Source organism: Gymnoscopelus microlampas (assembly GCF_963454915.1).
Source record: "Gymnoscopelus microlampas genome assembly, chromosome: 22".
NCBI classification, from domain to species: Eukaryota; Metazoa; Chordata; class Actinopteri; order Myctophiformes; family Myctophidae; genus Gymnoscopelus; species Gymnoscopelus microlampas.
Genome location: NC_139959.1, coordinates 37,422,978 through 37,448,225, shown reverse-complemented (window position 1 = coordinate 37,448,225; position 25,248 = coordinate 37,422,978). Strand labels below are relative to the sequence as shown.

At 41.9% G+C, this 25,248-nt stretch overlaps 2 protein-coding genes across 2 annotated transcripts in view; one reads left to right on the top strand and one right to left on the bottom strand.

Annotated features, from left to right (window-relative positions):
* Window positions 1-25,248, bottom strand: part of ctnnd2a (catenin (cadherin-associated protein), delta 2a) — a gene marked incomplete at its 3' end in the record, with an annotated part of 597,119 nt that overhangs the window by 285,586 nt on the left and 286,285 nt on the right. The window contains exon 7 of the mRNA XM_084048187.1: window positions 3,341-3,410. Coding sequence (XP_083904313.1) covers window positions 3,341-3,410 — 70 coding nt within the window. The remainder of the gene's footprint in view (window positions 1-3,340; window positions 3,411-25,248) is intronic.
* Window positions 1-25,248, top strand: part of mtmr6 (myotubularin related protein 6) — a 703,086-nt gene that overhangs the window by 522,746 nt on the left and 155,092 nt on the right. The window lies entirely within an intron of this gene.

The window sequence follows — 25,248 nt, the reverse complement described above, 5'->3', positions numbered from 1 at the left end:
AACATTGATTTTACAATATAAATTTGGGTCCCAGAGATATAAATGCCATTAAATGGGGGTCCGTAGCCCTAATGCATGTCAAACTGGGGGTCCTTGAAATTAAAATGGTTGAGAATCACAGCCTTAATAGACGACGTCGACGTCACTCTGATAAGAACCAGTATGCGTGCAACCAGTATGCGCGCAATGAAACCCATTCTGTCAGGTCTTGCTAGGACGCGCCTCACTAGCCAACACACAAGAGGGGGTTGGGGTGTGGTGAAACCAGCGCGCCCTAAAACAACAGGTTGAGAATTGATTGCGTGAAAAAATCACCTGTGCATCCAGTCTCAATGTTGGTAAACAAATAATTGGTCTATAAGCGAGCAAACAACCCTTTATTTTAGTAAATAAACCACCCCTCCGTTTCTCCCCCTATTTCATGTGCATGTGTGTGTGCGTGCGTGCGTGCGTGTGTGGCGCGCGCGGGAGCGGGAAATTAAACTGAAACGCTGCGTTTCTCTACATGTGTTTTCAACATGTTAAAAGCCAGCTGCAACTCTGGCACGGAATGTGTGTGTGTGTGTGTGTGTGTGTGTGTGTGTGTGTGTGTGTGTGTGTGTCAGTGTGTGTGCGTGCGTGCGTGCCTGCCTGCCTGCCTGCCTGCCTGCGTGCGTGCGTGTGTGTGTTTGTTTGTGTGATAAGCATACATGCGTGTGTCAGACTGCTCCTCCTACCTGCTGCGTCATAGAGCTAGAGGAGCTGCACTCGCTCGCGCTCATGCACCTTTCACTGAAAATGAATGACTTGGCGTCGTCTGAAATGTCCTTAATGAAGCCAAGCTGCCTAAAACCTTCTGTATGAAAAGCTTGACTGTTTATGTCCATTCGTCGGAGTGACGTTCGTTTTTATTGAACTCAGTAATTTTCCGCGACTTGTCTTTCACTTAGAATGTCCGTGTCAAGCAAAAGTTGAAAAATAACCGTCAAGTCAAACGAGAGTAAACACTTGACTTCCGGACGGTCGGCCTTCAAAATAAGAGTGTATGTCGTAAAGCGTTTTACTTTCGGTCAGAGAAATTCAAAATAAGAGTGACACTGGATGCTATTTTCTTTTTGAAGAAAAGATGAGTTTTCATTGTTGCTACACTTGTGTGAACCCAAAAATAGGATACTTAAAGTTAAGAGTGATACTGACTTGTTAGCTATTCAGTTTTTTGAAGAATGCTTAGTTTTCATTGTTGCTACACTTAGAATATCAAAAAACAAGTGTGTGAACCCAATAGCACTTCAAATTGATTGAGAGTGATATTGACTTGTTTTTATGCAGTTTTTTTGAAGAATTTGACGTTGCAACACTTAAAATATAGAATATGAAATTAAAACGGTAATATCGTATATCATATCGATATCGAAATATTTGGCATAAATATCGAGATATGAAATTGTGTCCATATCGTGCAGCCCTGCTACAAGTAATTAAAGTTTTCAAATGATTGTAGTGGAGTAAAAGTAGTCAAATGCTTGCCTTGTAAATAAATATACAAATCTCTCGCCTTCACATTAAATCTAGAGAGACAACAGGGGATGGAGAAGCGGAGATAGACATCTGGCATTCTAAGACAACTTGATCTGTGCCTTGAACCCATGGATATCCAAAGGGATGAAGCTGCTATAGATGCAGGCATTACAGAGCAGTATATGTTTATGGGTCAGACAGGGCTGTGTCAATATACTGTACATCATTTCAACAAGCAGCCTGAACACAACATAATCTACAGTGGTTAGTGGTTGTCAAGCATCCACATGCACACATGCTGTGGGACACACACACATTTAACCCATTCAATCCGGGAGCGCATCTGTGATAGCGCGGCACAGAGTGCCACGCTATGAGCTTGTAGATCTACAATTTTTGAAAAATCGTTAAAAAAATGGTGCAAATCTTTGAATATCTATTTGTTAAGCAAACATTTGTAACTGTCAAATGTGTCAACAAATGTCTTAATTTTTCTGAAAAACTATTGTACTATGGTACTCAAACTTTGTCTTGTCAAGGACCACCCAAAATTACATGTTTTTGGCCGCCGATCCCCATCAAAATATGTTGTTCGAAGGAACCCCCCAGAAGCAAGGCACTCTGTGCCGCGCTATGAGCTTGTAGATCTGGAATGTGTGAATATCCAAAGTATGAAAACATTGGTTATAGCTCAAATCTAAAATGACACAGATGAATCCCAGTTTAAATGGGTTAATTAAATTACTTTACTTTGTTTACCTCAGTTGATTAGTACAGAGACGCATATCTATCTAGTTTTATATACAGTACATTTGGTTTCAGCTCAACCCAGCTGATGGCTGCACAGAGGGCCGCCTGGCCGCAGAGCAGTTAGGGGTTAAGTGTCTTGCTCAAGGACACTTCGACCGGCCATATTACGACATCGCTGAAACCTTAACCATCATGATTTGAATTCTCTTCCCGCACTGACTCCTGACTCCTAATGCATTAAACATGTTGGTCCAATTCAACTATATTCCCCATTTTTACCCAGAAAAAATACCCCCTAGCACTCAGATCTCCTGGAGGGCATCCCCTGCTGTCACCGGACTGCATGTTGAGAACCCTATCTTTGATCTCAGGTATAGCACCTCAGAGGAGACGAGAGGACGGGGGGGGGGGGGGGGGGGACGGACGGACGATGTCGTTCCGACAGCGCTGGATTCTTATTCCCATTCCCCTAGCTGTCTGTCACGCACCGGGCCCAGTGTCATCTTTAATCCATTAAGACCGGGAACCAGCAACTGTGTCATTTTAACATTTCTTTTGGCCCGTGAAAATGTTTGCAAATCTTTGAATATATGTATTTTTCTAAAGGGATTTTATTTGACTCAAATCTTTGTTTCTGGGGGTCCCTGGAACAACATATTTGAGATGGGGTTCCGCGGCCAAATGCATATAATTTGGGGGGTCCTTGACATGAAAAAGTGTTGTTCCCCAGAAGCAAAGATTTTAGTTAAAAATGTAGTTTAAAAAAATATATATATTCAACGATTTGCAACATTTTTCATGATAAAAAAAAAGCAGATCTACAAGCTCATAGCTTGTAGATCTGCTATTTTTGAATATCCCAAAGTATAAAATAATGGCTATAGCTAAAAGTCTAAAATGACACAGTCAAGATGCGTTCCCGGTCTATATGGGTTAAGTACCTCTCATGCTACGTCAGGCTAATGCATTGTGAAGAACATCTACCTCCAGGGAAGGACGAAGATGAGAGAAGAGAGGAAAAGATGAAAGACCAAGATGGATGGATTGGTGGGTGCAGGGTGGGGGACGGGGATGGGGGGGTGTAGGACCTTACCTGGCCCTGCTCCACTTTGTGGCTGCTGCTGCTGTTGTTGTTGCTGGGCCGCCGCCCTGCTAGAGGTCACCTGGAGACAAGAGGAGAGAGAGATGATGGAGGGAGAGGTCAGTGTTGGAAGAAACACATACAGTAAATGGACGGGGGGGCCTGTCCTATATAGGGAGTTGCTTCATGATCCAAGGAATCCGGGGGAAAAATAGTTTGGACTGTATACGTCCTAGGTTCAAGACCTCTTTCTTTTTTTCCCTCCCCAATTTAGTCGTTATGCCAATTATTTCCTCCCCACACATTTGTGTGTTGTGTCACTGCCAGTGGTGTCATGGAGGCCACACGGAGTAGGACGGCGTGTGGCCAGTGATTTTTTCATGCGCAAGGAAGGGCACAGTACAGTTCACGCACGTGCACGCTAGAACGTGCCGCCCCTGTAGATTCACGAGCCAAGTACCCAAATTTTCTTTTTTCTTTGCATAACAGGTTTACAAGTGAGTGTGGAAATGTTTCCTCAGATTCCTCACACCTCGCATCTATAGGCTACATGGTAGGCAACACAGCATGTTGGCTTCAGTAGGGCTGCTACCAGTATCCTATCTGCACACAGCAATGCCTCAGCTCAGCCACCGTCGAAGAAGAGAAAGATACTCGTTCAAAGCAAAAATTCATGGCATTCCTTGAATTTGTATTAGTTTAAAAAGACTAAAACTAAGCTAAAAAACATTTCCTATACAAACATGTTTCCTAATTTAAGGTAAAATAAAATGCGTGCGGTGTGCGCGTGCGTGCCGTGCGCATGTGTGCACGTGATGTCATTAAAACACCGTCCTGACAGTAAAAAAATCACCATGACACCGCTGGTCACTGCTGTTGTATCACTACTGAGTGACTCACCCGCCAGTGAGGCTTTATATGGGTGTGAGGCCAATTTGAAACATTTAGGGCAGAGGTTCTTCCATGGCCTATATAGGCTCTATGCACAGCAGCCATATTGTAAATACCAGTGGTGTAAAGTAACTAAGTACATTTACTCAAGTACTGTACTGAGGTATTTTTACTTTACTGGGGTATTTTACATTTTCAGTACTTTTACTTCTACTCCACTTTGATTGATTGAATATTTTATTAGGCAAAAGAATGTAAAACAACACATTTACATTTAAAATACTTTGTCTAACAGGTCCGTTCATAAAAGTCCTTGCGGACTTGTTTCCAATGAGGGCCTTGGTATTCAATTCATAGACATATATAGTGGCACCACTACATCTCAGAGGCAAATATTGTACATTTACTCCACTACAATTATTTGAAACTTTAGTTACTAGTTACTTTGCAATTATCAATAATTACATTATAAAACATACATTAACCACTTTAGCCCTATTTTATACCTAGGCTATTTGAAAATAGCTGATCTACAAGCTCACAACGCGTCGCATCACGACACGTTGTGAGCTTGTATATCGGCTATTTTCAAACATTTTAGTGCTTTTACTTTTGGTACTTGAAGTACATTTTCATACCAATACTCTTATACTTTTTCTCAAGTCAATTTTGAATTTGGGACTTTCACTTGTAACGGAGTAGGCCTACTTCTACATTGCAGTATTGATACTTTTACTTAAAGGGGCTACACCATGAATTTAAAAAAAAAATGATATATATAAATATTGCCCCCTAATACGTTTTAAACAGGTTGTAAGCCTAAAAAACATCCAGATATTTTTTCTCACAATCTGACTGTCTGTCATTCCAAGCTTTTTCAGCTGCAATACCAAAACGTCCTATTGGGCAGGGGGGAGCTACTGAGCAATTCTGTCTGGCCATCGTCAATGCAAAATCAGTGCAAGTGACATCACTTGCACAGCCATTCTGAAATGGCCTGTTCAGACACGCCCATTCAGGAAATCCATGAAATGAGCATGAATGACTGAATGTTAAAAAAATATATTTTTTTGGGTACAAGAGACACTGGGGAGCCCAAAAAATACTAAAAACCTAAAAAAAAAAAGAAATTCATGGTGTAGCCCCTTTAAGTAAAACATTTGATACTTTTTTCCACCACTGGTAAATACATCGGGCCTCTTCCTTACTTCCTTCATAGGTGTTTACCAATAATACTTATGAAGGCTCTGTTCCATTCTGGTCAAACAGGGTGAAGGTGCTACCCCCCTGATATTGTGCATGTTGGCTCACTGGAAACACTCTGCTACACCAGTGGGTCTCATAGTGTGGTCCAGGGACTCTCATGGTTCCTTGAGGGGGTTCCAAATGGCCCCTTACGGGTGTGTAATTCTGAGAGTGTACAAATGGAACCATACATCATACATGTGCTATACATACATCATTGGTAACACCTGTGAAGGTAAGTAAGGATGAGGCCCAATTTCTTTACAATAGAGAGTACGCACATGCGTCACTTTTCCACCGGGACACGCCCCCCTCATCTAGACTGAGTGGCAAAACATTGAGCAGTTGGAGTTTGGAAGCTCTCGTGGAAAATCACTCAGCAGTCCTGTGTACCACCTGTTTCTAAATGTCACATAATGCAAGATGCAGCAGGAGGACATTGTGTTATTGAAAACGAGCACTTCCATGCTCTGACACTTAGAAAAATAATCACCTGCACAGAATTGAATGCCAGAAAGTAGCTCATAACATGTCTCTATGGTGGATTTTTATGAAACAAAAACTTTGCAAATAGTTTGTTCAAATTCAAGCTTTCCGTACAGCTGCCATGTTGGTGAGTTTAACGTTGTTTAATCCAATCAGAAAGGACTTTTCTGTTTGGATGTATGGGGCTGTCAAGGCCAGAAAGTTGTTTTTTGCCACTCAGTAGGCGTTCCTGCATAACTTCCAGGTACGATGATGTCACGCGCATAGTCTCTATATGGCTGCTGTGCATAAAGCCTAAAGAGAGTATGTATATGAACAGTTTCACTCCTATCGGTCCAACGGTGCCGGATATTAACTGTTCTCATTCACACGGACGGAACTCGGACAGGAGGAACAAAAACATAATCATAAAAAAAACCTTAAAAAGCAGGGGCAGAAAGACAGATTACACAGAGACCATCTGGTGTGCACATTCAACACAGTCATGGCTCTGCATTAAAAAACCCTGAAAAGTCTTCTGACTTAACCCTTTAAGACCGGGAACGCATCTGTGTCATTTTAAGATTTCTTTGGGCTATTCAAAAATAGCAGATATACAAGCTCATAGCGCGGAAATCTAAAAATGACACACAGATGCGTTCCCGGTCTTAATGGGTTAAAAAGGGTTCATAAAGGAAGCCGAAATTACTTCCCCCATCATTTCATGTTCGTTCCCCTCGTTTAGAAAAAGTTGAATATCTCTTACATCTGTCCTTACTTCAACTGTGACACTCCGCCAAACTATAGCATGCATTATTCATGCCATAAAAACCTTATTAAATCAGACAAATGTGTTGGGACAATGCCCTTAATGTCTTCTTTGCTGTTAACTCATCCACAATGTGATACAGATTTTCATTTTGTGCAGAATGATGTATGAGCCAAAAGACTAGACTATAACCTTTCAGTCGTTACTCTTTTAGCGCTCTCCCTTTTTAAACTATATTAAACCAGCAGTGACGGCGGCGATGAATTGTCCCCGTCTCCTCCGCTGTAGCAGCGCATACATTTTCAGCTCTATTTCCCCCCCAATTCATTACAGGCAAAAACACACAGTCATATCTGAACCTCAAACCCAATGACTTTGCTTCATCACCGAGTTGATGTGCGAGGCACTAAGTAAATGTGTTAAAACGGCTGTAGCTAAAGTGCATTTACTAGTACAATTTTGGGGTACTTTTACTCTACTTGAGTAATTCAATTTTTTTACCAGCATGCTCGAAGAGCGGCTGGTCTATGTTTAGACGTGCAACTAGTCGCCACTTTCTCATTACTTTCTCTTTTATACTTTATACTACTGCACTACATCTCAGAGGTAAATATTCTAGCCTATTGTTTCCTCCATCACAATTATTTGAAAACTTTAGTTACTACTGTAGTTATTTTGCGGATTTTGATTATTATTGCAAAACATACATTAACCACTTAAGCTTTCAAAAGTAACTTGAAATAGGTCGGCTATTTTTGGCGAAGAGGTTTGTGTGTAAACAAAAAAAAAGTGGTCCAAGCACAGAGACAACTCAGGTCCAGTTTACCATGTCTAGAGGATTTAAAGGAATAGTTCACCCCCAAAATTACTTTTTTTCCTATTGATTAGTCACCCCATGTAGACTTGAATTCATGGATATTTGTTTTGTTTTTGTTGCATTCCTAAGCCAATAATTTGATGACCAACAGCGGTTCCGGTAGGAGACACAAAGAGTCTCCTTTGGTGTCTCCTACCGGAACCGCTGCCTACCGGTCCGAAGGTCATCAAATTATTGGCTTTCGAAAAACAAAAAAATATCCATGAATTCAAGGCTAATTGTTAGGAAAAAAGTATTTTTTGGGGGTGAACTATCCCTTTAAGTGGTTAACAACCTGTATTATAGTACTGTATATGTATATGAGCTGTTGTGAACTTGTAAGATGTGTGTCGTTGACTGATTCACAAAGTGTGTCCCTTATCAGTTCAATAAGGGACAACGTACAGTATTCTAGTTTCCAAAATAAGGGCAACGATTCCTTATTTCAAGGGACGGTTGGCAACTCCTGTGACACATGGCATGCTGGCCCAGCGTCCTGATGTATTCCAGCCTCGTCCACAGAGACCGCCAGGGACTCAGGGAGCATATGTTAACCTTCCACTGAGCTGTACAGCCTGGCTGTGAGAGGAGAAGGGCTCTTAAGGTGATCCTAATATATAACAGCCACTCAACACAACTGATTTAAGGTTATACAGGGCCGTGTTATGCAAGCGTACACACACACACACACACACACACACACACACACACACACACACACACACACACACACACACACACACACACACACACACACACACACACACACACACACACACACACACACACACACACACACTCACACAGTAAACTATATCTTGGGCCAAACCTGTGTTAATGGAGCCAATTTCCTTGCCTGTTAAGAGTCGCTTCTGCAATCATTTCCACCATTTTACATTTTACAGTCGGTTTAATACAAATCCGGAAACTGTGCGTTTGTGCGCTTGTGTGTGTGTGTGTGTGTGTGTGTGTGTGTGTGTGTGTGTGTGTGTGTGTGTGTGTGTGTGTGTGTGTGTGTGTGTGTGTGTGTGTGTGTGTGTGTGTGTGTGTGTGTGTGTCTTTGTGTCTTTGTGTGTATGCATGCAAGTACATAATTGTCCCTGTCGGGTGGAAACCTTGTATGTCCAACACTGTTACTTTTGAGGAAAGTGTTCCACTGGATCCAATGCAGTTATTATTTAGTCACAAACTCTCGTTAATACTTTTCATTGGTTCAATATTCAAAAATGTTACTTGTCTCGCCTGTGAATGATCCAAGCACCACCGAAGAAGAGTACACCCAGAAATCAGGTGATCACAAAAAAAAAATTCTAGGCACCTTTCATGTTAAAGGATTTATAAAAGTACATTTTTCTCTGCTTTGTTGTTTTTATGCTGTTTTTCAAAAAACAAGCCACATTCAAATGGCCATAGCTCTGGGATGGAGGCGGCCAATTATTTTTCCCCTACACTACGACCACTACGAGAGAGACATGCAGCAAAGGCCGTCGAGCTCGGGACTCGAACCCGCAACGCGCTGTCAGGCTACATTGAGCCTAGGTGCCTGGGCCGCTACAGCCCCCATCCAGGCCAACCACTTTCACTTAAAAAAAAGGAGGAAAAAAAATTAAAGTGAATATATGGACTCACTCGGACACCTTATACTTTTACTTGGGCAGCTGCCCCGAAAAGAAAACCAGTTATGTGAGTCACTGCACCGCTGTGTGAGCCGGCCCATCGCTGAGAGAAAGAGCATAGCTGCTCGGTAAACCTTCTCCCAGAATAAATAAAGGTTAGCCACAGGCTCACGCATCCAATCTCCCGCTGCGGCCTCAATGTCACTTCCAGGGCAGAATTTCCTTTCTCTCTATTTTTTTTTCATGATGAGCTAAAAGTTTGACGGCTGTGAGAACAATGGGCACCCGAGTCCCGACGCTTCCCAACGGCACTTTATTTGAGGAGAGGGGTCGTGAAGGTGGATTTATCGGCCCGGCTGAATGGAGACGGCGGCCATTTTAACTGGATCCTGTCACACGGAAAGGTGAAGCTGGAAGACAAACACATTGACAGACGGGAAGAGGAAATAGCGCCGGTGGCACGACTAGTGGGGTCGTTTTCCATTTTTATCTCTGCACATATACTTGAGTTATTACCCATATGCAGAGTACGGCAGCGATGCGGCCCTGTGTGTGTGTGTGTGTGTGTGTGTGTGTGTGTGTGTGTGTGTGTGTGTGCGTGCGTGCGTGCGTGCGTGCGTGCGTGCGTGCGTGCGTGCGTGCGTGCGTGCGTGCGTGCGTGCGTGCGTGCGTGCGTGCGTGCGTGCGTGTGCATGCGTGCGTGTGCGTGTGTGTGTGTGTTTTTAAAAATGTAAAAGATTTTTAAAATGTTATACATATGATTGTTAATCAAGTTGTTAATCGAGTCCATGATCATAACACCAGAGGCAGCTCCACAAATCATGTTCAACCCAGATTTGGCTCAACAAAGGGAATGAACTCGTTCTCATGCTATTCATCAAAAATGTGGAATGCCCTACCAAAAGGAGTAAAGGAGTGTAAAACCCTACTCACTTTCAAAACTGCCCTAAAGATACACCTTCAGGAGGCTGCAATTAAAAAATGGCCCCTGTCCAAGTCCTAACCTACCCCATGTCCTAACCTAACCTACCCCCTACCCCCCCACCCCTCTCTCTTTCTTCTTTTGTACATATTTTTCACTCTTCATACCAGTAACCTGTAAACTGATTGTATGACATTCTGTATAGTAGTGTGTATATCTGTCTGTCTCTTATATGTCTCATGATTTGTGTGCATGGGGATCTCATCTTAAACAAGCTTAGTGCTTAATGAGCTATCCAGTTTAGTAGACCTTGTATTGTGAATTTGTACTTCCATGTACTGTTATGTACTGTCATGTACTGTTCTCATGTCTTACTAAATAAAGTACATCAATCAATCTATCAATACCTTGTGAAACAGAACATTGTGCATAATGTGTACTTTTACTTTTGTACTCAAAGTATATTTTGATACCAATACGTTTGTACTTTTACTCAAGTCAATTTTGAATTCCGGACTTTTACTTGTAACAGTAGTATTTCCACAGTGCAGTATTGATACTTTTACTTGAGTATTTAAAAAAAAACTTTTTCCACCACTGTGTGCGTGTGTGCGTGCGTGTGTTACTATACTTGTGATGGGCAAATATGCCACAAGTATAGCAGAATTTGAGAAATAGTGAAATAGTGAAGACCAATTGTCTTGGTCGTCACAAGAAAAATGGTTGTTTTATGGTTAAAACGTTTTTTTTTTAGTTAGGCTTGATTTATACTCAGTTGCTGTTGCGCAACCAAAATAGCATCATCTACAAGCTCACTTACTTTATACTTTATGTATAAAGTACACACACTGGCCCTCATTTATCAACGCGGTGCAGCCCGAATAATGAGCGTACGGCGAGATCACCGCACCTTTCGGCATTTATCAATATATCCTGACGTGGGCTTCATCCTACTTTACGCTGAGATCTCACGTCTGGTCGAGACCAGTTGTTGACGTTGGCTGCGCCCGTTTATTCCATTCTAGACCTGTGGAGCAGCATTGTCTGACAGTCTGACAGGCATCTGGACACATATATCCACTCCAAAATGTATATCTACACTAATAAATAATCCCTGTGAAAATATAATTTAAACAAACTGCTTTAACAGTCATTCAAATAAGATTGTAGATCTGGCTGCATTGAAAATAGCAAATCTACAAGCTCACAAGCCAGCGTCGCATCGCCACGCGTTGTGAGCTTGTAGATCTGCTATTTTCAAAATAACGAGCGCTTTTGCGTCGGGAGTCCCGCGGTCGGGACAGTGAGGTCTACAAACTTACAGCTTGTCCTATGGTATGTATGGAGTTATGTCATAGAGAGTTATATAGGCTACAACCTGGCTGGGTTAAGGATATAAACCACCTGACGATCCAATCTCTTATAACGTGGGTGGCGGCATGGGATCACTGCAGTCTGCAGACCGCCCGAGTCTCATGGGGAATACATGAATGCTTTAGTGTAACTCGAACACGCACTGCTCGGTATGGGGTAAATAAATATACAAACGCAGGCCCGGATTGGCCGTCGGGAGGACCGGGACTATTCCCGGTGGCCTGCCCTCTAGTGGCCTGCCTGAATTTTTTTTTTTTTTTTTTTTTTTTTTTTTTGCATCAAAAAAAAATATCAGGTCAGGCCAGCCATCCACAGCCAGCGCGGCGCTTAAAGGAGAATTCCGGTCATTTTAAGTGTTATGTTTGATGTGTGTCAAATCACTTACCAACGTAGAAATGAAAATCGCGTTACTCCACTGATCCCCCTATCGACCCCCACCGTTGGCATTATAGGAGGATATAGGATAGCCCAAATTCGCCTATTTTAACCAATGCAAAGTCTGTTTTTTTGCTTCTAGTACTCATTGTTGAGTCCCATGATAATGTAACAGGCGCTAAAACTCCCGACAAGCTAACGGCTAATAACAGAACGAGCTAATGCTGGTTGCTGGTTTCTCTCCCGACCTGGCAACCTGGGGCTGCCATGCAGAGAGATAAGCAGCCCCAGCATTAGCTCGTTTGTTATTAGCCGTTAGCTTGTCGGGAGTTTTAGCGCCTGTTACATTATCATGGGACTCAACAATGAGTACTAGAAGCAAAAAAACAGACTTTGCATTGGTTAAAATAGGCGAATTTGGGCTATCCTATATCCTCCTATAATGCCAACGGTGGGGGTCGATAGGGGGATCAGTGGAGTAACGCGATTTTCATTTCTACGTTGGTAAGTGATTTGACACACATCAAACACACTTAAAATGACCGGAATTCTCCTTTAAGTGATGCAGCAAAAAAAAATCTCTCCTAAGCTCAGGCCAGGCCAACCACAGTCAATTTCAATTCAATGCAGTCAGTGTTGCTTGCAGCTCAGTGCAGCTGCGGGCCTCCCCCCTACCTTTAACCCCCAAAAAGGCCCCCCTTTTGTAAGGCCCCCCAAAAATAAGGCCCCCCAAAAAAAGGGCCCCCCTAAAAAATCGGCGCGCGCTGTGCGCGCGCAGGGTGGCCTGGGTGGGCGTGTATCTTCCGGCCAGATTTGGAGTCCCACTCCGGCCCTCTACAAACGTATTCCATTCATGGCGATGTGATTGGTAGGCCTATCATAATATGTCATTCATGTAGGCTACAAGCCTACTGACTGACAAAGATTGCACCGTAACGGATTATGAAAGACGCAGTTGGGCGCATGCGTGTGTGTGTGTGTGAGAGAGCGAGAGAGAGAGGGGGGCGTGTGCATGTGTGCGTGCGTGCCTGTGTGTGTGTGGTGTGTTTGTGTGACTTGACAGGCAGCGAGGCGAGCCGGCTAAACTCTTTCTTTGGTCGTAGTCTGGTTCTTCATGTCGTAAAATCGGGGTGTTTCGAGAATATTTAAGGGCGTGTTATTTAAATGACGCTCGTTTTCAGACGTGAGATTTATCAAGGCTGGGACCAAATGTACGCTGGGATCAGCTGTGTAGGATGCGTTGATAAATGTGACTTCGACGTTGGTGTACGGCCGAATATATGGAAAAATATGCACCGGTTTATACGCTCCGTTGATAAATGAGGGCCAGTGTGTGTGTGTGTGTGTGTGTGTGTGTGACCGTCATGCTTTTGTATATGTGTGTGTGTGAGTAAGAGAGGTGTGTGCATGAGGTATCCATGCATTATTTAACACAAAGCACAACAGCCTGCAGTAAATATATAATTCCATAAGGGAGTCCCTGACTTATGTTGAGCGTTCTCAGCATCTTCTAATGTTGAGTGTGCTCAGCTGGCACAGTAGCTCTCAAGAACACACTGCACTCAAATTCATCTCGACATGGTCTGTGCTAAAGGAGAGTTTATTACACGCACACCTGTGTACGTGCATGGGTATTATGCTGCATGCGTTCACACTGGCAGCTACAAAAGATGCAATGCTACAAAGCGACGCAGCATATATCTGTCACCAGTGGTGGAAAAAGTACAAATATTTTTTACTTAAGTAAAAGCATCAATACTGCAGTGTAGAAATACTCTGTTAAGTAAAAGTGCGGTAATCAAAATGTACTTTAAGTACCAAAGGTAAAAGTACTCATTATGCAGAATGTCCCATTTCTCCAAATTCATGTATAAAAATCTTTTGAAAATAGCAGATCTACAAGCTCACAATGCGTCGCATCGCGACGCATTGTGAGCTTGTAGATCGGCTATTTTCAAATGGCCGAAATGTATAGTAGGGCTGAAGTGGTTCATGCATATCTTGTAATAACAACAAATTAGTAAGTAAAAGACCAATATTTGCCTCTGAGATGTAATGGAGTAGAAGTAAACGTATTGAAAATGGGAAATACTCCAGTACAGTAACAATTATTCGAGTAAATGCACTTAGTTACTTTACACCACTGTCTGTCACCAACTCGCTGTAAGTGTTGATCACACACTATTGAATTAATGAAGAGTTATTTTGGTCAACCGGCAACAATGTGTAGTTTAATTATTTACCACATGTACTAAACAGTGCATGTATGGAAATCTATGCAGATGACACTACAATGTATGCCTCAAGTGAAAATTCTGTTTCTGTTAATACGTTGATGCAAGAGGAGTTAATGCTGGTTTCTAACTGGGTTACTGGTAAACCTGCACATTGTTGTAACAGATACAACCCACCAATACTACACATGGCTATGCCACCAGACAGGCTATGGGTGGTCACTTTACTCCGGCCAAATATAATAAGGATAGACAATAAATCAAGCTTCAAAAAGAAATTGAAGGAAGCCGTGATTAGTAAAAGAGTTATGTTTAGTTAGCTTGTTTTGTAATTGCAGATTCATTTTTTTATATTGTATTTCTTGATGTGTAAACTAGAAAGTAATATACTATGTAATCATTATAGATCTTTGTGAAGACTGAAATCTGTTTTGTTTTAACTATGTAATGGTAGAATTCCATTGTATTATGTTTTAATTGGATTGTGAAGAGTGAATGTTGTGAATGTGTGACCGCAGGAAGACTAGTCTTCACTGTGGTGCTTCAATGGGGATCCGTAATAAACAATAAACAACAATAAACACGCTCGTTGACGCCAAGCGTGCAGCCGACGTGCGAGGAAAATACAAAGGACAATGTAAAGCCTGGGGTTAAAAAGAACATGGAACTGGCTGATGGAAATAATTAGTTTCCCCCATTACAAGCAGGAATTGTGTGGAGAGAAAGGGTCGGTGGAAATGGTTAAACAACGCTTGTGTAGCTTTGTAGCTGCAGTTGAAGCGTCAGCTGCCAAGGTTGTGCGTTGCTCTTGATGTCGATTTCCTTTAGAAATGTATGGTATAGCCTAAAGCTTTGTACTATCTTCATGTCGCTGGCTTCTATTGAACATGAATGGAATGCGGACGACATCCGCCTGCTCTCTGACCACGTGGAACAAGCACAGGAGCTTCTGAACAGAGTGGAGTCAGAGGTTGGCCTTATTATAGGCTAAATGTCAAGAGAACTGAGGTTATCACCTATAACATCTCATCAGAACATCCACCTCTGACAACAACAGGAGGCACTGCTCTGAAGGAAGTCAAGGACTTCAAGTGGCTCATGGGTCAACTCAACCGAGCAAGATCTTAAAGTGAGGAAGGCACTTGCATGAAGGGCCTTGAATGGCATAGCCAGTGTATGGATCTCCAACCAAATCAAACTCAGCTTCTTCTATGCAGTCTGTTCTCCTCTATGGCAGTGAATGCTGGACCCTGAATCCAACCCTGTAGAAGTCTCTATATGGGTGCTACACTATAATGTTACGTGCAGTACTCCAAACATGCAAACATGACCCGCTTTTTTTATGGACAATGTATTTGTATTTAAGTTCATAAAGATAACATAAGTATAACTCAATGCATTTGAAATTAAGTAAAAAATGTTACCTTTCAGGCTAATTAGAAAAAAATAGCAAAATAATCAAAAAGTAATAATCAGGATTCCAATTCAAAAATAGCCGATCTACAAGCTCAAAATGCGGCGCACTGTGACGCGTTTTGAGCTTGTAGATCGGCTAGTTTTGCTACTTTTATGTGACATAGAATGGCCCGACAGTATATGCAATGTGGCCGTCTGGAGTGAGTGTGGAAATATAGTGGCCCTCTCCATCATCAAAGTTGCCCACCTCTGACCCAGAGAGAGTAGCCTGTAGCTTTGTATCGTCATATCACTGGCTTCCATTGAAAATGTATGGTAGCCTGCAGCTTTGTATCTTGATGTTGCTGGCCTCCATTGAAAATGAATGGTATAGCCTGGGTATCTGCCAGTGTGAATACAACATTATAAAGAGTGTCAGTGACAGAATACCTGCACACCTGCTCAATGTCAAAAAGGTTTAATTGCATGGACAGTCCATTCAATACTATATTGAATGGACTGTTCATAAGCCTGGATATGATTGAAATATAAAGTGGAATGATGGATGGATGGATGGATGGATGGATGGATGGCTGGATGGGTGGATGGATGGGTGGAGAATCAAGACAGATTTATTTGTATCTTAAGGGCCGTTCACACCCAGCATGATAACTGTAATGATAATTACAGTATGTCAGTGTCCACACGATACCATTCTGTGGCACTGCACAGTCCAGCTGTGCCAGAGCACACACACCAAGGGGGAGAGAGAGAGAGAGAGAGAGAGAGAGAGAGAGAGAGAGAGAGAGAGAGAGAGAGAGAGAGGGAGGGAGAGGGAGAGGGAGAGGGAGAGGGAGAGAGAGAGAGAGAGAGAGAGAGAGGCACAAGGACCCTTTTTTTTGGGCCTACTCCACTTTGTTGGTGCTGAAAAACACACACGATACTGTATACTCTGATTATTCATTGAAAGGAGGTAAGCTAGGTTAGCCGAGGTAATGCCAGCTAGCGTTAGCTATTCAAAATCACAGACATCCCACCCTGGGAGAGAAAAAAAACAGGGAGGTTGAGCGGGGAGGGGAGGGGTGCACGGCATCGGGTACCTGAGTGAGAAAACGAGCGAGAGAGAGAGGTGGCTCTTCAGTAGAAGTGGTTTTATGTCGTTGCTGTCGGGCAGAAACCTCCATATTTTAACTTATTGTGTTTTTTTTCCTCGTAATTAAACGCCCTACTTAATCATACTACAGCGTCACACAAAAGCAACGAAAGTAGCAGATCCACAAGTTCGAAACTTTTGAGCTTGTAGATCTGTAGGATAGGAGACAATAAGCCTCTCCCGACCTACTTATATTGAATAAATTCCCTATATTTTGCAGTTAAAAAAATAATAATTACACAGAATCAAAAGCTTTGTGATCATGATTTGCCAGGAGCCTAAAATAATTGATATAAATATTTTCAGAAATCTCTAGGGGAAAGATTTATGGGTTTTCTAACTGTGGCACCACAAAATGGCCGCCACTGCTATGCCCTACTGAATTGTAGACCGGCAACACCAGCTACTGTACTACCATAATAAATAGGGCTTAAGTACGTGGTTAAGCTGAGCTGCTTGACATACTCCTCACCTCGACATGCCTTTTACAGTCATTTAGATCAGTGGTTTTTCAACCCTTTTTCATATCAAGGTCCATTATGTATTCGGCATTTGAGCCACGGATTCATCACTATTTGATGAGTTTTAGACTCTCTAGACATAGAATATTTGATTATCGTTGGATATGATTTCGTCCACAATTCCATCCATGCTGTGTTTGGTACCATAGAGGAGAGATGACAGGCAAACGTTGATCAAAATAACAATTCTTTAATTAAGGAATGCAGATGTTTAACAATAATGTAACTCTTGAGAGCGTAAAATGAAACCAAATGGACTTTTACGGGTCCATTTGGTTTCATTTTACGCTCTCAAGAGTTAAAGATCTATAAGGGATCTATAAGGGATACCAAGGGATACCATCTCTCCATCATTTAGCTGGGGACCACCAGTTTTAGTCAACTAAATATCATAAGATTTTAGTCGACTAAATCTACAGTTGATTTTGTTCGACAAATTCTTTTTTTGGCGGTGCCTTGATGGCGTCGTAATGCCTGATTTTACACTTGGTTACATGCCGAAAACAGCCGATCTACAAGCTCACAACGCCGCGCGCTGCGACGCGTTGTGAGCTTGTGGATCTGCTATTTTTAGGGCGCAACACCCGAGTGCAACCAAACCTAAAACGACTTGTCTTTTAGTTCTACTGGATCTCTTCTCCACTAGATCCCTCCCTAACATTTTAGTCTAGTTTTTATTTGTTGACGAAATTGTCAATACATTTAGTCATAGTTTTAATCATCATAGCTTAGTCTTTATTTTGTTTTTATTTAGTTTTTGTCAGTGAAAAAAAAGGTAGTCGACGAACACTTTTCGTCATAGTTTTAGTCGACAAAATCAACATTGTATGGATGAATGATGGATGGAGCGAGGGGGGAGGGAGGGAGGGAGGGAGTCATACATGGAGGAGATGCATGGGCAAATTAATGGGTCAGTGAGTTTTAAAAAGAGTATAGAAGACTTGTAGTGACTATGTGCTAGTACAAAGCTCTCTCTCTCTCTCTCTCTCTCTCCAGTAGAGTGTTCCTGCAGTGAGACAGTGGATGTTTGAGGTGGCATGTATCCATGCATTATTAAAGCAGGGCCTCTCTGGGTTATAAATATACCCCCCCCCCCACGCCACCACTGCATCACGCTACATCTCTTACACACAAGTGGATGCACCATGCCCTCCATCACACACGCACGCAAGCGCAAGCGCACGCGCACACGCACACGCACACGCACACGCACACACACACACACACACACACACACACACACACACACACACATAAGTATAAATCAGGTATAGATCTATAACCCTAACCCGTAAAGCTAACCGCAAAATGCCTAATCCTAACACTAACCCCAACCTGAATATATTTTTCTAATAGTAAATCTCTTTCTTGTGCAGGACCAGGAGAATCGTCGTTACGATGACTTTTTTTTGATTGATTGAATATTTTATTAGGCAAAAATGTAAAACAACACATTTACATTTAAAATACTTTGTCTAACAGGTCCGTTCATAAAAGTCCTTGCGGACTTGTTTCCAATGAGGGCCTTGGTATTCAATTCATAGACATATATAGTGGCACCACAGTTCGAATATCATTACACAAAGAAAATAAAAATAAAACAGCAAAAAAAAAAAAAAAAAAAAAATATATATATATATATATATATATATATATATATATATATATATATATATATATATATATATATATATACATATATACATATTTCTCAAATGCCACTATACTTGCGGGGATGTTTGGTCCTCACAAAAAGTACAGTAACACACACACACACACACACACACACACACACACACACACACACACACACACACACACACACACACACACACACACACACACACACACACACACACACACACACACAGAAAACACAAATGTCGTGTGCGTATTAGGCATGTAACGATTCACGCAACTCACTATACAATTCAAATCATGTTACTAGGTTCACGATGATTGATGATGATTTTTCATGATTTTTTTAAACACAAAATTATTTTCCAGACAATGTCAAAAATCGTTTTTTTTATTAGTTCTCTTACACAAATCCAGTATTTTCTTACAATACTGTGTTTACTCTTATCCTCTTTTCAATACAGTAGCAAACAACTGAAAACTTTTTTCTTTCAATTCTCAAGGATGCTGTATTTTCTTCTCTTTTTGTATGCGCCTGCTGCTGTTTGCAATGCGATAACTTTTTTATTCAATCGATTTAAATTGTCACCAGTTTATAAATAAATCGCTACATGCCTAGTGCGCATGTACATGCATATACATGTTACACATGAAATGACATACTTAAGTGCGTGTATGCATGAGCACACACGGCGGTTGCATGAACACACTGCATATCAGAGCAGCACCTACCAACCAACCAGTCCATCAGCAGGTCTTACATAAAGCTATTCAGGAGGAGCTGCTCTCACAACAACACTGGCCCCATTAATCTGACATGCCTCAAAAAAAACTAAAACAACATCCCAGCGTTTTGTACTCGTCGTTGCTTTTAGTTGCCTTTAAGAGTTTAGCATGGTGTATCACCGTGTCATGTTAGGCAACTGACCTGATGTACAGTTATACTGACTGTGGTGGACAAAGTACTCAGCTCCAGTACCTGCTCCATTTGGAACCCATTGTAGCCGAATCGGGAGCAGTACTGGCACCTGCCGTGGGCGTTCTTGCGGTGTACCGGGTTGAATGGGAAAACATGGCACAGGCTGACTAAATAAGCGTTTTAAACGTTTTTCTCAACGCGTCGGTAAAATGTTACTTTCCGGGGAAATTGCAAACATCTGTAGGTGTCTGGGACTACCTTTACTTTTTGGATATGATGTTGCGAAAAAGGTGATTCTCACCACATTTGGACGGACTCTACTTCTGCCTGGAGCCGAGACAGTGGGACCTCATCATCTCTGAGCTATCCTGGACTGTGAGGTTGCAAACGGGGCTACTCCAGTACTTGAGTCAGAGTATAGATACTCCTGGTCAAATATTACTCAACTGCAAGTGAACGTTGCTCTGTTGAAATTTGTACTTGAATTAAAGTAGTGGAGTACTTTGCTTTAAAAAAATATTAGTATTCAAAAGTTGCAAATTACAAATGACATTTTCTTTTTAATGTCAACGCGTTGCTGTATTGAGATTCATTTCCCAAACTAATTCAAACATTATCCAGACTGAGTCATTGAGGGGGTCCCAGGGGGTCCTGAGCAAAATTTGGTAATTATGGAATATTACACAAGAGGGTGTGCTTTATCGTGATTATTGACACAACAGTGATGCGGTCATGGAACGAGGCAGAGCCGAGTTCCGCATGCATCACTGAAGTGTAATTAATATTAATTCCGATTTTTACATTTTGATTCGTTTCATTGGAGAACGGCTAGGTGTGCTGTCACGCTCGTTAGAGCACGGGTATACAGAGCCTATTTCAACCAATCAGATTGCTCGGTCAGAACGACCTGTTGTATAATATAGCATAAAAATACTTTGGCTATTCAAAAATAGCCGATCTATGAGCTCACAACTAGTACTGGTCCAGTTTGGTTACATTATGAAAAAATAGCCAATGTAATAGCCATGCAACATGGAAGCAGTAGTGGAAAGTAACTAAGTACATTTACTGAAGTACTGTACTTAAGTTTACTTTTACTTCTACTCCACGGCATCTCAGAGGCAAATATTGTACTTTTACTACGCTACAATTATATGCTTTGTAGATTTAGATTATTATTACAAAACATGTACATTAACCACTTCAGCCCTATATACATTTTGACCATTTGAAAATAGCCGATCTACCAGCTCACAATGCGTCACGATTGGATGATGATTCCAATACTTATGTAAGTGCAAGTACTCAACTGAAACATTCATGGAAAAAAGAAAAAACAGAGAGGAAAAAAAGAGGCCGCAAACCCTATCTGCAAATATAGTTTTTTTCATTGAATAGCTCGCTTCAAATTATTCATTTAAAAACAGCTCCATTATTTTTTAATTCTCAACTACATGCAGCAATCATGAATAGAACATTTGCCTCCTACACAGGCAATATATTTTAATGATGCACTAACAGTAGCTACAGCTGCACACTGATTGATCTGTGTGTGCTGTGTGTGTGTGTGTGTGTGTGTGTGTGTGTGTGTGTGTGTGTGTGTGTGTGTGTGTGTGTGTGTGTGTGTGTGTGTGTGTGTGTGTGTGTGTGTGTGTGTGTGTGTGTGTGTGTGTGCACGTGTGTGTGTGTGTGTGTGTGTGTGTGGGGGGGGGGGGGGGGGTAGTATCATCATTGCCGAGTTAAAGAAATGAAAATTGGGAATAATTGGTTCCTGTAGGCTAGGAGGTACAGTAATTGGGAGTTTTCCCTCCCTCAACACACTGCTGTGAGATGTATAAATATACACACGCGCACGCACGCACACACACACACACACACACACACACACACACACACACACACACACACACACACACACACACACACACACACACACACACACACACACACACACACACACACACACACACACACACACACACACACCAGACGATTGGTAGGCGGAGATGCGACACAATGTCAGCTTGTAGATTCTCTTCTTCACGCAAAACACACCGTCAATATCAACAGGTGTTGCTTAGACACCCTGGCCTATACCACACTACTGCTTGCATTGGTCGGTCAGATATAATGCTATTAGTCAAGATACTGTTGATAGATCCTCTATTGATCCCGTGGGGGAAATTTCAGGCGCCAGAGACAGCACAAGAGTAAAAGGTTACAGATGCAGGTCATAGAAGTAGAGTATAGACCAATTATGTGTTTACTAACATTGCGACTGGATGCACAGGTGATTGTTTCACGCAATCAATTCTCAACCTGTTGTTTTGGGGTGCGCTGGTTTCAGCACACCCCAACCCCCTCTTGTGTGTTGGCTAGTGAGGCGCGTCCTAGCGAGACCTGATAGAAGGTCTCATTTCATTGCGCGCATACTGGTTCTTATCAGTGTGACGTCGTCTGTTAAAGGACGACTTCACCGATTTTCGTCCTATCTTCATATAATTGGTCCTCACTAATACTCATGATAAAATGGTACAATTTGTTTCTACTTGGTCTGTGTCTCATAGGAGGGCTGTGGACAGTCCAGAAACCCGTCTACCAGTGACATCATCGTTAGGCATGATTTTTTTTCCCAACAAGATTTCACATTTTGTATTTAGATTTTTATTAACACGAGAACAATGGCTTCTTTTATTGCATTGCAACTTTCCAGGAATAGAAAGCCTGCAGTTTCTATTAGCTTGGATTCCCCATTGATGATGTCACTGGTAGACGGGACTCTGAACTGTCCACAGCCCTCCTCTGAGACACAGACCGAGTAGAAAAAAATGGTACCATTTTATCATGAGTATTAGTGAGGACCAATTATATGAAGATAGGTTGAAAATCCGTGAAGTCGTCCTTTAAGGGGTCTATGGGACAGAGTAACAACACAATAAAGACACACTTAAAGAACTATTAATAAAGCATACTGACGTATAAACGCCCTATACAATCATCCCGCCTGGTGCAGAATACAAAGACGCCGTGGATAAATAATAGAGTATACAATAATGAATAATGAGTGTACATAAATAATAGAGCATGCAGTGGGACAAATGAACAAAGTTTTATCAAGTCCTGCTGTTTAGCGAGCGTCCGAGGTGTTGCTGTTAACAGTGGCGAGATAAATAATGACAGAAGAGAAGTGCCGTCTATAGCCGTATGCAGTGGTGTAAAGTAACTAAGTACATTTACTTAAGTAAAATTTTGAGGTATTTGTACTTTACTTGAGTATTTCCAATTTCCAATACTTTTACTTCTACTCCACTACATCTCAGAGGCAATATTGTGCTTTTACTCGACTACAATTATTTGAAAACTGTAGTTACTAGTTACTTTTCAGATATAAATGAATATATTATGAAACATACATTAACCACTTTAGCCCTATTTTATACCTATAGGCTATTTGAAAATACAAGCTCACAACGCGTCGCTTCGCGACGCGTTGTGAGCTTGTAGATCTGCTATTTTCAAACATTTTAGTACTTTTACTTTTGGTACTTTAACACATGGGGTGGCAGTTTTTTTTAAAAACAGAGTACACTGAGTGCCAGGATTTTTAACCATTTTTGAGGAGCCGAGATACAGGCTTTTGAAGTCATAAGTTAACCAGGAAGTGGATTGGAGTCTAAATCTTCGAAAAATGATATCTCCTGGTGCTGTGAAAAAAAAAACTTATATACGGTTTTGGCACTCCATGGTTGTATTTCCCAATGTGTTAAGTACATTTTGATGCCAATACTTTTGTACTTTTACTCAAGTACATTTTGAATTCCGGACTTTTACTTGTAACGGAATACTTCTACATTGCAGTATTGATACTTTTACTTAAGTAAAACATTTAAGTACTTTTCCCACCACTGGCCGTATGTGACTTCTTTTTTTTTTCAAGCTTACAACGTAGAGATAATCCTATGGCCTATGGATCAGTGATACAGCATGTCTGGAGGAGGAAAGAATGAAGCATTATGCTGAAAAGAACACCTCGCCTACAGTGACGCATGGATAGATTCACCTCCGCCCCGGGTAGAGGGAGGGGAATCTGTCGTTTCCTCTCTCACTCAGGTACCCAATTATCTCTGGATGGAGGGGGTGGGAGGGATTATTCATGATGGCATCCAGCTTTCTTGCTGTGCGCACCCTGGTCAACTCCTCCCTAGGCCTGTCACAATTATTACATTATTACATACGGAAGTTCTGATGTAGATGATGGCGTCATCAACCCCAGATGTCTGCCTGGTAAGAAAACCGAAGGGGGTCGAGATGTTCGCCGGTCTCAGTTGGTTCAGTACCAGCCGCTCAAAGGCCTTCATGACCTGTGATGTCAGGGCAACTGGTCTGTCGTCATTGAGGACTGAGGGTCAGTGATGACCTAGACTGGAGGAGCCAGCCCTATCGAAGGTCTTGAAGGGCGGATCCAAAGCCTTGCGCTCGGTACCAGCGCCGCTTCCTATTGCTTCACCAATCTATGTCCCCGCCTCCCCTCCCCCCCGGCCTGTGCACGGAACACGCTGACGTCACCAAATTTAGAGCGACGCCCCTCTGCACTCTGATTGGTTAGGAGATAACAAGGTTCACTCTCATTCCTAAACCACCGGTCCTGCAAGGTTCCCCCAGGCTTTTGAAACAAATAAAAAAGGCATGGGTTTCCGAGGCTAATGATGACCTGACGAAGGCTGTCTACATTGTCTCCATGTTCACTGAAAGATTAGTCTCGGTCTGTGTGGGAGCTGAAGCTTGGGCGTCATTGGACCTTCCAACACGACAATAATCCCATGTATACCTTAAGTCCTCTAAGGCTTGGTTATAGAGGAAGTACTGGAAGATTCTAGATGGTTCTGTAAGAGTCTCCTGACTTGAACCCCATAGAAAATCTCTGGTGGAATTTTTGAAGAAGGCGGTTGCATAACACAAAGCCAAGAATATTAGTGAAGTGGAGGCCAAACGACACATGAAGAATGGGCTAAGATGTCTCAGGAATATATATATCTCTGCTGTCCAGCAGGAACAAGCTAACTCCAAAATGTAAAATGTTCAGGAAATGAAAAAAAGTGGAGTTAGGAGGTTTTGTTCATCATTGATAAGAACAGCTGAATGGACCTCCAAGCTCACAATGAGGTTGGAGGTCAAAAGGGGGTGGAGCCTGGAGTCAGCAAAACCAGCTAAACCGGAGTAAAACTGGAGTCAGCAAAACCGGTGGAGTTAGCTGGTTTAGCAGAGAATTTGAGGATCCAATGGAGTTAGCTGATTTTGTCAGAAGCACTTTTTACTGCTTTTCATTGATTCAATATTTTTTTTACCAACACACAGATGTAAAGGGTGTTCAATGGCCCTGATTTATGGGAAAAAATGCAAAAGCGCCAAAATGGAGTATATATATATATATATATATATATATATATATATATATATGTATATACACATACATACATACATACATACATACATACATACATACATACATACATACATACATACATACATGCATGCATGCATGCATGC